Raw genomic sequence first — 17,433 nt, 5'->3', positions numbered from 1 at the left:
AGTGCCAGGACACCAGTGTGACTCAGAAGAATTAAAACTGCAGCAAAACTAAATAATCTTGTGGAATGGATGCTAAACCAGGCGCCAAGGTCCATGACATGTAGCATTGAAATATACAAGTACTAATTATCCACTAATTACAACCACAGTAGAATTGAGCTCATTTTCACTGAGAAAGGACTGACACAGTGTTGTGAATGGCTTAAAAATCTACTCTCAGGCTCTGTAGGCTCAGCCATTTGTTGAGAAGATACTGAACTTCTCGGAGGGCTAACAAAGAAGATAACATTTTCTTTTAATCTGGGTGGCGTGTTTATTTGGCTAGTGGGTTTTTAAATGGGTCCCTCTTGTGTACCCACCCATTACAAACTGTTAGCCCCAGAGACAAAATATGAAACTGCTAAAAATGTAGAGGAAACGTTTGCCACTGTGCTACTGGCCCCCTCTCCTGACTTCGTGGGAGGGCTTGGAGGTTGGGATGCCAAGAAAAGGAGGAGGGAAAGACAGACAGAGACTTGAACATAAGTGCCCAGGACACCTGCCAGTCCCCGCAGCCCTTAATTTTCAGTTTTCCAGGGTCAGCCGTCCCTTTCTCATCCCTGAAGTAGGAGGAAAACTTCAACAAGCTTCTGCCACCTCTCCTACGGGAACCAGGAAAAGGAAAACCAAGCAAATAATTACAGTGCACTGGTGAAGGGCTCCAATGTAGGAGTCCCGCTCCTAAATTTGATGGTCACTTGGTGGTGTGGCTCTTAACGACTGATACGTATTTATGTTGATCTTCTGGATAAATAGGGAATAAATAAGATCTAGAGACAGATTCCATGATGGTCTTCAAGCCTGCCTACCTCCCCTCCTCACTACACCAAACCCCATCCCACGAGCCAGTATTTGCTGCCCTTTGGTTGTTCCCCAGTCTTACTCTTTCAGTTATTCTCTTCGAACAAGAAGCTAAAATGGCCACCTAAGTCCCTCTTGTGATGAAACATGGCGGAGTTTCCCCCTTAGCACACTCCTTACTAGATTATTGGCTGCATGTTGGAAGAATTAATTCATCAGATTCTAGCTGGGAGTGTGATCCTACAAGGCCCTTTGACTTGTCCTCCATTTTGATACTCACTGCGGAGCGCCCTGCAGACCTAGGGAAGTCAGAGGTTTCCTATTTTTCATCCCCACATACGCACTCCTAATGTTCTTTGCGAAGTGAAACATGGGCTCAGCCCTCTCTGACAGGCAGTGAGCAACCCTACTTCTATGTGACAGGTTCTTGGATAAATAACATAATTTAGTTAAACAAAAAGTAAAGGCAAAAGAGAAATAAAATACATTTTAGAAAGAGTCAAGAAAAACTCATTAGCATTGGCAATCTGCCACTTCCCCCCATTAACCTCAATTAACCACACAGACTGCAGACTCTGACATGTGATCCAAAAAAACATGGCTGTATGAACTTGTAACATTTTGCATTAAAAACCCAAAATAATAATTATCACAGCACATAATTCCATTTTGAAATTTATTTGGAAGCTTTTCCCAAAAGACATGGGCGCTTTTACAAGCTGTAGTATCAATGCTGAGTGAGCATTCCCATAGATAATGGGCCGTCACCTGCTCTGGGTGGTGGTACCTGTGGAGGCATTCACACACGCTTCCGTTCACATTTTCAATAGTATATTTTGTTCATCCAATAGACTAAAACTGATTGATCCCCATCCATATGCACTTTGCTAGGCATGGAAGATACAGAGACTAGCCTAGTTTCCAATATTTTTTAAAAGTTTTTATTTCTTTATTTGACAGAGAGAGAGGGAGTGGCAGGGGAGGAGGGAGAAGTAGACTCCCCGCTGAGCAAAGAACCCAATGCGAGACTTGATTCCAGGACCCTGCGATCATGATCTGAGCCGAAGGCAGACGCTAAACTGACTGAGCCACCCAGGCGCCCTGCTTCCTATATTTTTCTAATGAACATGAATGAATAAAAGCATAGTTGTCCTGGAGAGGTCACAATCTACTGATGGAGACAAACAATAAACAAAATACAAAGTAATAAAGCTAGAATGCAATTATTTATAAAGTCCTCTATAAAAGACCGTCAGGAGTATACAACTCTTCACTGACTTGATACAGCAATTTTTCCCAAGGAGCTCTAAAAAATTTTAACCTCCTCTATTTCCACTTCAATTTACAAGGGGAAAAAAATATTATATATTTCTTCTTGTGAGGAAAAGGGGATTCCTCCCCTATTAAATCATGGCTGTGTTACAGAGGAAGAAACAGAGACACGACATTTTAGAGACTTGCACAAAGTTGCTGCATTCCACATGATTTGGAGGGGAGGTGGTACTTCTTCCCAAAGCACAGAAAGACCATGAAATTCCATTAATTCAGACTCTTGTGGAAGAGGATTTTACAGCAGTTGAAAATGCAGATTCTAGAATATTTCAGGAAACACACATTTACTGCTTTCCAATCAACACATAAGGTTAATGCAACTATTAAAGTGTTGCCAAACAAAAGACCTGGTTGGACAGACTCTAATGAATAGTTACATAGGCTATATGCAATTAGAACATCAAAGTGGGGGTTGTTAAAATTCAAGTGCTTTGCAAATGGTTTGTCTCAAGTACATTAAATATTCCCCTGAGACCTTTCCACCCTATTAATTTACGTAGGTAGTACAAAGGTAAACTTCAACTATCCCCAGAACTATTACAAATCCTCTGATAGGTGGGATGCAAAATAATGAGGTTTTACAGTGTATATATAAATTTAGGACAAAAGGAAGGATTGAATTATGTGGAAATTAATTGGAAAACGTGTGATATAAAAAGGGGGGAAGCTTGTCAGTCTTCTGATAACATTCAAAGCTCTCCATAACAAGCGATATTTTTCCTAGATTTTTTTTAAATTGAGTTGCAAAACATTGCTCCTACCCAAGACCTTGTACAGATTACAGAGCAAAGCTGATCTTACAGAATGGCACGCCTACAAAGCACAAATGTGTTTTCAAGACTTTGCACATCCTCTGAGTAATTTGCACTTTCTCCAACCTTCTGATTTTATCTGTCACATGAAAACAGATGTAGAAACAAATTATTTGCAGTGAAATCATTTCTAAGGGAAGTGCAGTGGTGGTTTTCACACCTCTGGAGTGTGTAGAAATCAAAGAACTTCATAGTGTTCATTTGAATAAGTAGAAGGAAACTTAACTCTCACGGACTTGGTTATTACATTTGCAGACATTTTCAGAGGTGACATGTCTGAAAACAGTAAAGTGTCCCTGTTTTTTATTTTTAAATTTTTTAAAAGATTATTTATTTATTAACTTATTTGACAGAGGGAGACACAGCGAGAGAGGAAACACAAGAAGGGGAGTGGGAGAGGGAGAACCAGGCCCCCCGAAGCGCAGAGAGCCCTATTCGGGGCTCCATCCCAGGACCCTGGCACCAAGACAGGAGCCGAAGGCAGATGCTTAAAGACTGAGCCTCCCAGGCTACCCAAGGTGTCCCTCTTGAATGTAATTATAAATAGCATCCCAGTGCTGTTAGGACTTTTAACAAAAATAAAAGATAATGCACTGCTTTTCATAGACGGTACTTCTGTTTTTTAAACAGCCCAGCTAAGTGGCCCTATGCCAAACACTTTGTCTATACTATTAGCTACATAGAGCCTGTAAGGGAGTTAGATCTATCCCCATTTCAGAGACTACAGACTTAGAACAGAGAAGTTGTGTAACTTGTCCTTGGTCACACGGCTAAGAAATCAGAGAGCCAGGATTGAAAACCAGACTCATCTTTCTCATTAATTTGTTTCAGACCTAGTTACAGATTTTCTACTTCAGTTTTTTCCATCTTCTCCATTTGTTGGAATCTGGTTCTCCATGTAGGGCCCAGTGCAAATTCAACGTTCAATTTATTCCCTTAAATTTTCCGGTCACATGATTCAGTGTTTATCTTTCCTTCTTCAGAGCACCTGGACCTCCCCAGGGTATGTAATAGATCACATCGTGTATCATCGCTGTTTGCGTAGGTGTGTGTCTCCCTCACTGGGTGCCACGGAGACCAACATAAAGGCTTACTATTGTATCGTCTTATCTCTTCCCAATGTGCCTTGTGTTCAGTATGCTTTTGTGGTGAAGAGACAGCGTCGCCACAGAGGGGATGTTTCCCTCTGCTACCTGAGGGCCAGATGGAGCCAAGAGAGGCATCACACAGCACAAGAAAGCCCCCAGAATGAGGTCAGATTGTAGCTGAGATAAACCATTATGTTAGGGGTAGATAGAAGGCATATGTCCGATCTAAAGTTCAATCTAAACCTGGCAACCCTGGGGTTTTGTCCTTTGCTGCGTGGATTCGGAATAGAATTTGGTAGCATTCAGGGGCCCCTGGGTGGCTCAGGTGATTAAGCCTCTGCTTTTTGCCCAGGTCATGATCTCAGGGGCCTGGGATGAGCCACGAATCAGGCTCCTCAGCAGGGAGCCTGCTTCTCCTCCCCAACCTCCGCCCCCTGCTCATGCTCTCTCTCTCTCTCTCTCTGTCAAATAAAGAAATGAAATATTTAAAAAGAAAGAACGTTAGCAAATTCAGTTGAGGACACACAGGAGACTATGCGTGAGGGGCCCCATTTTATTGGTCTTTAAATTCTTTTGTATTTTAAAAATGGAGTATTTTTCATTGTGGGAAAACTAGACCATTTGGATAAGCAAAAAACAAATAAACAAACAGAAAACCAGTTACCTTGGCTGAATCACCCAGCAAGAACAACTATCTATATAGTGATTCTCCCCCTTGCCTGAATTTTGGAATCACCTGGAGCTCTTGAAAAATCTCTATGCTCTGACCTATGCCCATCCCAGATAATTCAGAACTTCGGAACGTGGGACCCTGGCATCCGTGTTTGCTCATGCTCCCCATGGGGTTCCAGACCACCACCAAATGTGAAAACCAGGCATGGTCTTGAACAGGCTTCTCAAAATAGATCACCTAGGTCTGGGAGGAGCCTGCAGGTTTGCACGTCCAAGCTCCTCGGTGATGCTGATGCTGCGACCCTTGCCGCACTTTGAGCTGCAGGTCTGTATACTACCTCCTGGATGAAATGTAACAATGTGTGGCTGAAGGACTTCTCAAAAGTCTTTGAACAAGTTACTTAAACCGAAAGCATCAGTTTTCTTATCTGTCCTGTGACATTGCGAGTAAGAGACATTTTACAATTTTTGTGGCCCAGATGTTCAGACTAATTTGGTGGGAAGTCTTAAAACCGGAGGGAAGCACGATTACATCCTTGAACGCATAGGATACAACAAGCATTATTTGGGGAGCTCATAATGAGAATTACATTACTTGAGCATTTAGTATGTGCCAGGAACCAAACTAAGCCTTTTAAATTGATGATTTAATTTAAGAAGCCTCATTTTACCACTAAGGAAGCTGCTGTTTAGAGAAGCTAAGTAACTTGCTGAAGACCATGCAGTTGCCTGGGGGCAGGACCGAGAGGCAAGAAAGAGCAGATGGTCTAAGGCCAAAGACTGAGTGTTGGTTAGTGCTTTGCTAACCAGTACCCCATCATGCTTCCCAGACTAGGTTACCTCGGAGGCCCATCCACAGAGTGTCCTTAGATTTCTAGCCACTACTTCTTCCTTATCTTGATCATCAAATATTCAGAATTATGCGGAAGAAAACCTTGGCAGAAAGAGGAAGAGGGGGATGTGTTCCATATTGCACATCTGAGCACACACGTCAGTGGTATGTTAATGGCACCTAAAGATGGCATCATTTCATACAACATCCTTAATACGGGTTCACCATCTGTAGCTTAATTTCTCTGAAGAAATCCAATATGGCATTCAAGGTTTAGCTAAATCCCCTAGAGACTTCTTCAGGTGCATAAATCCTTCTTCATCTAGGCCAAACCAGAAGGCAGAGCCAGAGGGCTGTGTGAGATTAGAAGGGAGAGCCATGAGAATTAGTGATGAGGAGAGAAACTCAAGGAAGAACAGATGGGTCTGGTATGTATCCAGGTACTTGGACTAAAGTAGACTCATACACAGTGTCTCTGGTCCTGTGTGTATCTGTGTGTGTACGTATATGTCTGCATGTGTGTGCATGCATATGTTGATGTATGTGGCAGGAACACGTGATATGGGAGAGAATTATTCAGGGAAGAGGTCTTTGGAATATTCTCCACCATACAACATCTTCTTCATTATTCCTCCCTCGTTGGCCACTGTCTTATCCTTCACCCTGATGACAAGTTACCTTGACCCCAAGCCCTTAATCAATCTTGTCTGTAACGAGTGGTACAGCAAAGGAACAGAGCTTGCCAGAACATTAGACCTCTCCCTCCGGGCTGTGGGCAACTCCATCCGTCAGCTGGGCCTGAACTGAAGATACAGAGGTGTGTGCCAAGCCCCAACACTCTTCCTGCACAAGCTGGCTTTTCTCCCTTTGCTACCTGTAGCAGCTGCAACATCCTGTATCCAAGGGTGAAAGCATTTCTAGCAGAAGAATCCTGCCTGCAATTTCCGTGCTGCTCAGGCAGATTTGAGAAATGCCATCCATTGGCTTGCAAAGAAAGAAAATGAAACTTAACTGCCAGAAGGCCACCAGCTCTGCACCACGTGTGAGCCACAGGGTCTCCATCCTTGGTCCAGGATACATCCTCACTCACACAGTTTTGAAGTTTCTACTGGCATCTTCAAAGTCACTATTTATAAAGAAAAGCTCAAGCTGCAGAGGGAAGCTCTCTCCATGATTTCCCTGTCAGATTTTCTTAAGAAAATTTAATAGTAGCACTATGTACTCAGTCAAGCAACTCCAAATCTTTACACCTCATGAAACAGCTCTTACTTAAGAAGCTTGTCTGCTGGAGCCAGTTTCCAGACCCTTTTTTTAACCCCATCATAACCAATGCATTAACTCTTATATATATTTTTTATTTCTGGTGGTTCTTTTCTTTTTAAAGAAATATTGTTTAGGGTACCTGGGTGACTCAGTCGGTTAAGTGTCCAGCTCTTGATTTTGGCTCAAGTCGTGATCTCAGCGTCATGAGATTGGGCCCTAACCCCACTCTGTGCTCAACAGGGAGTTGGCTTGAGCTTCTCTCTCCTACTCTCTCTGAAATAAATAAATAAATCTTAAACCACCCCCTCCAAAAAAAGAAAAGAAAAAAAAAAAGAGGGGCGCTTGAGTGGCTCAGTCGTTAAGCATCTGCCTTTTGCTTAGGTCATGATCCCAGTGTCCTCTATCAGAGATCAAGCCCTGCATCAGGCTCCCTGCTCAGCGGGGAGCCTGCTTCTCCCTCTCCCACTCCCCTTGCTTGTGTTCCTTCTCTCACTGTGTCTCTCTCTGTCAAATAAGTAAAATCTTAAAAAAGAAAAGAAAGAAACATTGTTTAGTCTAAAAACATATTATCTGGTTGTTTCTTTAAAACAAATTTAAGGGGCACCTGTGTGGCACAGTGAGTTAAAGCCTCTGCCTTTGGCTCAGGTCATGATATCAGGGTCCTGGGATTGAGCCCCATATCAGGCTCTCTGCTCAGCAGGGAGCCTGCTTCCCGCGCTCTCTCTCTCTGCCTGCCTCTCTGCCTACTTATGATCTCTCTCTGTCAAATAAAAAAAAAAAAAATTAATAGGTCTCTTCACTCCAACTTTAATTTTTCCTATAAAAATCTTTGCATTTGAATTTGCATTTGCACGGAAATTTACACTTATCATGTGTCTATTTCATTCTCCAAATTCAGTTCACAGCCTTTCGTCCATGTGTAAATACGCAGGCGACATTTCACGGTTCCCTGATGGGCTGAACAGAAAGGTGGAAATGGAAGTTCTAGAAGTTGGGATATTATGGAAGAGACAATAAACATGAGAATATGGGTGTTTTTTTTTTCCACTTAGAAAAACACACTTATAGTTAAATGACGTTTTCATTTTCCTCTTTTTGAGAGACAAGCTTATCCTTAAGTGTTGATTTTGTGCAACAAATGAAAATCATCAACTAAACAGAAAGGCAATCTACTGAATGAGAGAAGATATTTGTAAATGATATACCCAATAAGGGGATAATATTCAAGCTATATAAAGATTTTGTGGGTAAATAAAAACCATAATGCAGCCCCTCTTGTTCCTGCCAGGACGTGAGTTACCCACGTCCTGCTCAGCTGGGCTCGGGTCCACCAAGAAGAAAGTAGGGTCAGTAAGAGATCAAAGAATGATCTCCTTTTAATGTTTTTGTGTTATTTTAGACTCCTTACACTGAAAAGAGACTTAGCGTATTCCCAGGTAAAGTAACAGGGGCCTAGAGAAACCATGTCATTGCCTAGACTCTCCACCCAATAACCAGCAGGGCTGAGACCAGGACCCAGGTCTCCTGGCTCCCAGACAAGGGCTTTGCCACCACTGTACGTACTCATCTGCTAGGGAGATAGTGAAGAGGCTTCAGAATTATGTCCCTCGTACGAATGATGGTTTAATCATTGGTGACCTTGGACACCTTATGTAAGTCAATTTCCTCCTATAAATGGAGTCAGAATAGTTCTTGTCTCCCTCATCACTGTGAGATTCAATGACAGCATGTATGTGAGCTCTTTGGTACAGTGGCTGGCACATAGTACTCAGCAAATGTGGGATACTATGAGGAGATCATTTCTGCATCAATTTGATAGAAACCAGGATATGGAAGACTATGGAAATAGCCACAAAGCCTTTGTGTGTAACATTAAAGATTAAAAAGCTGTCATCAACAACAAAAAATAAAAAAAGAACAGGCTGTCAGGAGTTGTTGTAAACACCTTCAACATTCAGCATGAGAGAGAATTCCAGAAATTGGAAAGACCTTGAAATTACTCAAAGGATGAAATAGAGCGTTTAGGTCAGTTCAGCTCCCGTGGTTTGGGACCATTATGGCCACTCTGTATAAAACAGCTTTGAGCATTCTGGAAGTTTCTTTCAAACAAGTTCTGCTTACAAGGTGCTAGCTTCTATGTTAAGTACCAAGAACACAAGATGACTAAGATCTCTTTTTTACCCTTTTACTTGTCTCATATTAGGAACAGTCCACTAACAAACAGAGCCACATATTGGGTGCAGTGATAATAGTATTTGCATGTTGAACAACTGTGACGGGTTCTCCCCTAGGTTCCCGAGATCAGCAGGTAAACTCCCCCAAATCTCTGCCTTCTTGAAACTGTGGTCTAGAAGGGGATCCTGATGACAGATGGGTTACCCGAAAAATGCTAGAGGGAAAATCAGAAGACTTTGTGGAGAGCAATGTGTGAAATGTTTGGACGGATGGTGAGGGGTTTTCCAGATATCTGGGGGTGGACGAGGAGCAGTCGAGAGCAGAGGAAATGGAGTTAAGAAGGACAGACTTAGTACTAATTGTAGCTTACAGGGCTGATCATTCTAATTGTGTTTTTTTGATACTAAATGCAGTTTCCAACAGTCCTGGAAAATTATGCTGAAGTAGCGAAGACCCACATTGCTGCAAGTAGCACTTAAACAAAATGTGAATGTCACGACACTTAGATTACACAGCTGCGACCCAGGACACCCACAGGGAGAAAAAGCCGGGAAAAGATGTCTTCCCACAAGTATGGCTTCTCTGACCATAACTACTTAGAACACTGTATGTTCTCTTTTGAACAGGAGTGACATTTTCGTGCTCAGGCTGTTTCTCAGAGAGATTATGAGAGTCCCCCGTCTCCACAACAAAAAATCAAAGCTAGTCATTTTTAACGTAATTGCATGGTTTCAGCCATATGCTCCCCCCGCCTTTAGTGAGTATCATTCACTTAGTACTGGCACAATTCCCCTCCTAAATTGGAGGTTTGCATATGTAATTATATCAAATGATGTGTTTGTTTATATCTCCGAACCACATTCAAAAGCTCGCCTATGATTTATCTTTGAAATTCAATTTCATCATGTCAGTCCCCAATTTACTGTGCCCAATGGGTCTTCAGTTACATGTGTGATGTCCACGCCTCTCTCCTGCTGAAGTTACACAATGGGATTGCCATCCACCATGATGCATCAGAAAAGCTGAAGAGAGAGAGTGTGCTCTGTTTTATTCTCTCCTCTTTTCTAAGGCCCAGCTACATTCAGCGACCACAGAGTTGTTAAAAATGAAGACACAGCATTGGCTATTTTGACAAATTCCTCTGGACTGTGAGGATGGCTCACCGCATTCCTTTCTGACTGAAAACCACTGCTGCTAAGGGCCAGAGCTCATCCAAGTGTGTCTCTTTAAGAGAAGAGAGCTCTTGCCTCTTCTTAGTGTAGCTGGTCCCATCTTCATAACAAGGATTATTTCCTAGCACAAATAACTACCAGTTGTAGCTTTAACCCCAAAACATTCTGTTCATTATTTTTATGTCTCTGACTCCCTGTGGACACACCCGATTACACCATTCATCTCAACCCCTCCCTCTTCATGCCTAATTCCTAAAGTAATGTCTCTGTCCGGTCATTCATTTTTTTTTAAATGCCGGTCTTCTCCAAACATGAGGGGCTTGTTAAAAATCTAAAAGGCAGTTTGTGATCTCATCCTGATTTTTAAACAGCTTTACCGACATGTAATTTACATGCAATGACATTCACGCATTTCAAGTATACAATTCAGTGGTTTTCAGAATCCGTGTGGAACCGTGCAACCATCACCACAGTCTGTAATTTTAGAGCATTTTCATCACCCCAGAAGAAACCTTGTCCCCACAAATAGCATTTCCTGTCCACACCCTACCTCATCTGATTTCCCGCCGATTTTCACTTTTGACTTAGATTTTTTTTTTTAACCTGCCTTTTACCATCTCTCTGTGAAAATAAAATGGAAACACAGGGAACTAAAACCTACAGAAGCTTTCCTGCCTTTCTTCCAGAACAGAGTCGGCTTGGCTTTGTCATGCTCCAGGTTCCCTGTTGTGTGTGTTTCAGAATTTTCAGGAAGGCTGTCTCTTTCTCGGTTGGCTGTTAAGTATGTGAAAAACACATCCCGGGATGGAGATGACAGGAGTGTCACACTGCTCCCTCAGTCCTACATAAGCATTATGCAAATAAGTGGCTTTCCTTGGAAAGGAAGGAAGGAAGGAAGGAAGGAGGAAGAAATCACCCTAGCACGAATCAGGAGAGGAAGCCTGACCTCTTCCCTGTGCACAGCACGTCACGGGGTCCATGGCTTCCTGACCCAGTGAGGACGTGACACAAGTGTTCTCAGGGAGAACAGAGGGCAAAGGGCTCTTGGTCTTTTGTGCCTGCAAGAGCAGCAGGCAACCAGCAGAGTGAAGGCTGATGGCCCTTTCATCCATGTATAGCGTCCCTCTAATAAGTGTTCCTCATTCCCATTGTGACTTCTCACAGAGGATGCCCCCTGAGGAGGTGCTGAGGTTTGCGAAAGCCTCCCTTCCCTTTCCGAGAAGTCAGTTACTTCTCATTTGGACAGTGCCATTGTGACATGTGACCCTGTCGGAAAGAACAGCCTGGAAACGAAGGAGTCAGATTTCTGTGTGTGACGCCCCTTGGTGTGACCACACTGACCCTCAGTCAATCTGAACCAGAGAGCTGTGCCCCGCTTTATTCTTCCTTTATCACCTCAGCCACTGGGGCACCCACACCATCTCTGTCTCCCCCACATTCCTCCCCAACCCTCCCAGCACCCCCCCAACACACTGAGCCAGATGCTAAAGCAGCTCGATGCATTTCATTCTTGGATGTGGCTGGGCAGAAAAATTAATGTCAATAAAAAGTCATGCTGAGATTCAACAAAGGAGAGTGGAATGGCACAGAGCCGCCTTTCAGATTTAGAGAACCTGTTCAGGCATCGTCCCAAGAGACCTGGACACTGTAAATGAGAGGTGGACTAGGGCCCAGAATCTGAGTTTTTGAGTTTCCCTGGAGGGGTTCTGATGAGCAGTGAGGGAAGAGAAGTTACTGATTCTGAAGTTACTGACTTCAAAGTCTTGATACCAGTCTTCTCTCCAAAATCTCAGACAGTAGCTCATCTTTGTATCCCAAGAGTGCCTAGCGGTGTGCCAATCCCATGAAGACACTCCGAATGTGGTTTCAAATGAATATGAGAAGCCAGCACCCCTGGTCCACCTGCAAACATTCTCCTGGCACACAAAACAGTACCTTCCTGAAGAAACACGCTCTAAGTCTGCAGCAAAACTGGAGATTAGAAAATAAATAATCTCCTCTATAGCAGCTTTTGTCAACTGAGCATTAATGAAGTTCCTATTCTTTGTTAGAGGCCGGAGGCTAGGGGGACAGCAGGGCTTCAAAATAAAAAGGCAGAGCCTTCCCATGAAGGAACTCTGTCAACTTGTCTAGTGGGGAAATACACACATGTGAACAACGGATTCTAGCACAGAGCAAAGAGCCGTGATGGAGGAGTGAACTGGTTGTTTTGGGACACACCAGATGGACACCTAACCCTGGAAGACAGGTCACCTCTCTAACATCTGAGCTAAATGTAAACCATCTATAGGTGAAGCAGTGGGGGGTGGGGCATGTTCCAGAAAGAATTGATGGGAAGGTAGATCATTTGTAGAGTGGGAACACAGCCTTCCCTCCCATGGGGTGTGTGGGCAGATGAGAGCGAAGGAGAGTGGGGCCATTTTGTAAAGAGATACGCTACCGTCAGTGGGATTTTATTTTGATGCCCATTTCACCTCTTGGGGCCTCTTCTTGGCTTTCTCTAGAATCCACATGCTCCCACCTACCAGGTACATGTAAAACAAAAGCTAGAGGTCTTGAGCCTCTCAGCAGATCTTGGTAAAATGCCTTTTCCATACTTCCTGTACCTCACTCATGTGGGGAGCAAGCTTGACATGCGATTTTCCCTGCTCTTTTCTGTCCATCAGCACAGGTCACAAGATCAACCCAATCCATAGTCTCGTCTTCAGGGACGGTGTAGCATCAAGAAATGGAATATAAATTTGACCTCCTAATTGCCATTTGACAATAATAATAATAATACCTGCAAAAGACAAATTGGTGTAATAACTGGGCAGCCTTGAAGGTTGTGGCTTCTCATTGCCTTTTCTTTGTCTTTATACTCAAAGGGGTGATTCATTTACGGGAAACACCATTCGAAGGAAAGATATAGAGATATTTCCCATGTGGAACTGATTTTGTGTAAAGATTTCAACACATAAAACAAAATGATAAAATTACAGTGTGAGGTCTTTGGTATATAAGTTATTAAATTTGAAATAATTATGTGTACAAGTAGCTATTACCGAAGTAACCTTCCTTGTCAAGGGTAACAAAAAATTGTATCAGCATTAAAAAGTTAAATAAGAAAGTGCTGTTCCATAGCCTGATTCTGATCCGCATCAACAACCTATTAGCGTTCAAGATCTCTGAAATCTTTAATGAGGTTCTTACTGTAGAGTTTCAGTCATATGCAAATGAATCATTGAAATTCCTTATTATCAGGAAAACAATGGTTCTTCAGTGAGTTTCTACATCCCCAGAGTGATTACAGTATCTAACGGAGGTAAGCAGAACCAGAACAAATTTTTCAGGTTTCCTTTATAAATTTTATTTATAAAATTTATAAGAAAAATTCAGAGACCATCTTGATGGGCACTGGGGATGGAAGAGTTACTGTTCCCCATCAGTTTTGCTTTTCCTTTAACTGGATTTGCTTCCCATGCTCAGTAAGCTACTTGCCCCAGATATTTAAAAGTCAAATATTCTCATTTCTACGCAGGTCTGATTACAACAACTTCAAGGAAATTGGATCGAGAACAGCAGGCAGAACATTTTCTGGAGGTAAGTGCATAGAGGGAACTAGCATTCATTAAAACTGACTTTCACTAAACTTCTTTAACCTTCAGTGTAAACTAGAACTTTAATATATTTGAACTACGGATTCCTAAATAAAGATATCTTTCTTGGGCTGCTTGGTTCTGAAGATGGAGATTTCTGGTACCTTCCTCCCAACACACTCCTATGTGCCAAGCGGGGGTGGTAGAGCGAGCAGCCTTTGCCTTCCTCTGAAAACAAGCATGTCAATCATCAGAAAAGAAGGTTCAGAAGCAGAGCCCTGGAAGCCTCCAGGGCCTGGGATGTGAAGGGAGAAAGAGCCAAAGGGCTGTGATCAGAGCAAAGTACATCATTTGTGAAGACGCGAGTTGCTTTTGCTTCTCATTTCTTTTCTGGGGAGAAGGTTGAGGAAGAGAAGCCTGCTAGTTGATTCACTGCCCGAGACAACTGTTTCTGAAACCATAAAATGTACTCCTATAATTCATTAAGACAGAAACAGCAGCAATATAAACTGTAAGAGTGTTATTTCTGGAGGGAAAGAAAAAAACCACCATAAGGCAAGAAATGAGAAAATAGACATGAAAGAGCTTCATGGAACATTCTTTCTATACATATCGAGTATCTTTATTGGGAAGCTTGGAGCCTGGGTAATATGTATGGCACGGGGATTTCAGTGTGACAGTCTGATACGGAACAGATGACAATGCTTGAAAGTTAGGGCTTTATTAAGGTTTTATCACACATCTGCCCTTCTAAAATGGTCTGTTAGTCCCTAAGAATCGCTTACTAGAATCCTCAGGTCTCACACACACACATACACACACACAAACACACACACACTCTTCAAATCTCTCCTGGTGTTTTCCTTTAAATCAGTTCACCAGCAATGATTTCTTTAACAAGCCCTAGATGGGGAAGTGGTGCCTAAGGATCCGGGAGCTGCCTGGCCAAGATATCTCGCATGGCTAAAAGCTGTTTAATTGCCCTGGGCCTCAGTTTCCCCTGCTGTGAAATGTGGCAAATAATTCCCACTCCATATACCTCAAAGGATTGCTATTAGAACCAACCCTTATATTTTATATCAAAGTTCTTTTAAAACTCTTAAAGCATTATACATAATAAAGGATTATTATTATTACCACGCAGCACTGTGATAATCCTTTTAAGACATTGCTATCATCTCATAAAGATGAAAGACTCCAGGCTGCCAAAAAATAATTATTATAATTCTTTTTTCAATATCATACCACTGGGCTGCAGTTCGCGTCTGGTCCAGAATTAGAGTACATTTGCCAGAATAATAACACCTTACATTATATTTATGTGCTTTTTTTCTTCGCAACAGAGGCCAGGACTCCTGGGGAGGTGGCGTGCTCATATAGTTGAACCCTTTACCTGCCTGCAGGGGAAAACGAGGGGTTCTCATTAGCTGGGGAATCTACCCGAGGTTGCTTACTGCCTTGTGCCTGGAAAGGGTGGTGTCTTCCGGAGAGGGGAGGTTGGTGCAGAGTGTGACTCTAGGGAAGAGTGTTTTCCAGGCATTTGAATTTACTTCCCAGAAGAATCCTTCGCTGTTTTGCATCCTTTACAGACTTACATAAATACTGTCCAAATACTTCCATCGTGAGGGTAACACCAATGTATCTGGCATATCATTTCCCAGTACCAGATACTAATCTGCCTAGGGAAGTCGTGCCGCATAGCCGCTATCCACCTCCCTAGAGTTGCTGGGGGGGGGGGGGACGTGTCTAACACCCCGTCTGGGATCTGGCACTAAGTAGGTACTCAGTAAAGAGTTGCTGTACCTGTTGCAGTTTTATTATTAGCATATAGTGTCATGATTCCTAAGCCTTCCAAACATCCAACTTCATCTGCGCGCTCCGGAAGAGAGAGTAGCTCCAAGACAGCTGATGTGCAGACAGGAGCCTCAGACAGCAGCCCCTGGACTTGGCCTGGGTCCCAGGGTTTGCCCTGCATGCTGGGGATACAAAGTAAACAGGAAGGGGCAGGAGGGCACATAATAAACAAGTAAAGGCTGTAAGTTCAGAGACAAGCTCTCCGAGGCCACTCAAAGAAGTCTCCACGATAGTGTCTGAAGTGGGAATGGTAGGCAACACGCAATACACTGGTGAGGAAAGCCTCTTTGAGTAGGTGACATTTGGGACATGAAGCCAAGATTCTGTTCAAGGCCAGTGTGATCACCCAGGCCAGTCTGATTTAAGGGTTTAAAGGTGGATCTGGGTACAGGGGGTAGGAAATGAAGTTGCAGAACCCTGTTTGCCTTCTTGTTGTAAGGATGACGGGTTTTTTTTTTTTTTTCCCTGAGTGCAGTGGAAAGTCAGCAAGCCTGGGTGACGTGATATGCTTGCCCCAGTGTAAGCTACTCAGCTGAGCCGAAATGGGCCGGGACAGGGCACGGGTAGCGGGGAAGACCCTACAGAGCTTCTAGAGGGATCTGCATGAGTCATGATGGGTTTGGATGAAGGCTTTTTAAAAAAATAACTAGAGGAGGCAGGTAAGGTTCTAAAAACAAACGTCAACACTTTGCGAAGCAGGTGTCTCCACTTAGCAGCTGAAAATGCAGTGGGAGGCAGGAAGCGTCCACAGGGTGAGGAGTAAAGAACGAAGAAGACAACAATTTAAAAATATCTCCCTGGCTGGGGCCACACAGCCAGCCTCAGCGTTGGCTTGGCGTTCGGAGACTGACTGACTGGATACCCTTTGGTTCTGGTCAACCCGAGCCTTTACAGGGGCTCCAAAGTTACCTAGGTTTCAGTTTGCTGATGTGGCACCTTGGACAGAAGGGTTCCCTCTTGGGCCTAGAAATTGATTTCAACCAGGGTGAAGGCAGTCGGTCAAAGGGAAGGGTCTGCTGATACAAACCCCGTCATGATTCTGGCTAACCGGCAGCACGCTGGCTTTTCTGAATTCTCAGTGTGGAGATCTGAAACACTGGGAGTCAGCCGAACCAACCCGACTAGCCCCAAGCACCCACCGTCGTTCTGCCCGTCTTCCAGGACCCCCATCATTTCTGCTCTTTCTTTTAGTGACCTCTGTGGCTGAGGTTTTCAGCTAATCCCAGCCTTCTTCTTTCTCCCTCAGTCCCTCCATCTCCCCTTTTCTCTCTCACACGCACCCTCTCTTCCTCTTACTTTCTAAATTGTATAGTTCTTCGTCAGGCTACTTTTTTCCTGCATAACTTTGCTGTGATGGTTTCAGTAACATTCCTTTCTTTTTTTCTGGATGGATCATGGAAAGGGTGTTGCTTTAACTCAGTCCTCCAAACACGGAGTTAAAATAGTATCATTCAGAGTACAGAATAGAGTTCTCTGCTATCCACAGATTTTTTTGTAACTGCTGATACATTGTGTGAGTTTTAAGCGCTGGGTGTGGGTAATTAACCTCCTGGAGAGCCTTTAATTGCCAAGATAACCCTATGCTCCTCTTAAACTCATATTAACCTTCTGGCTCTATTTCATATCTCTCCTTCCCAACGAAACAAAATTGACTCTTCTTGAAAAGACCCGTTCAGAGGCTGACCTGGTGAGGACATTTCTGAATGCGTAACCAGAAGGGCATTAATGATTTGTTTCTAGTTTGCTATCCCCATGATAGAAGGTGCTTCAATTGTATACCGCTGGTACTCTGCCTGTACACTGAATTAAGATATT

General features: G+C 43.3%; 1 protein-coding gene across 3 annotated transcripts in view; it reads left to right on the top strand.

Moving 5' to 3' along the window:
• The window catches only part of FAT3 (FAT atypical cadherin 3), a 660,150-nt gene that overhangs the window by 464,014 nt on the left and 178,703 nt on the right, over positions 1-17,433 (top strand). For all 3 annotated transcript variants that reach the window (XM_004763574.3, XM_004763573.3, XM_045087202.1), the window contains exon 4: positions 13,707-13,768. In XM_004763574.3, the coding sequence (XP_004763631.1) occupies positions 13,707-13,768 (62 nt within the window). The remainder of the gene's footprint in view (positions 1-13,706; positions 13,769-17,433) is intronic.

Source organism: Mustela putorius, unplaced genomic scaffold (genome assembly GCF_011764305.1).
Source record: "Mustela putorius furo isolate JIRA1106 unplaced genomic scaffold, ASM1176430v1.1 tig00001069_pilon_pilon_pilon, whole genome shotgun sequence".
Taxonomy (NCBI): domain Eukaryota; kingdom Metazoa; phylum Chordata; class Mammalia; order Carnivora; family Mustelidae; genus Mustela; species Mustela putorius.
This window is presented reverse-complemented; position numbering and strand designations above follow the sequence as displayed.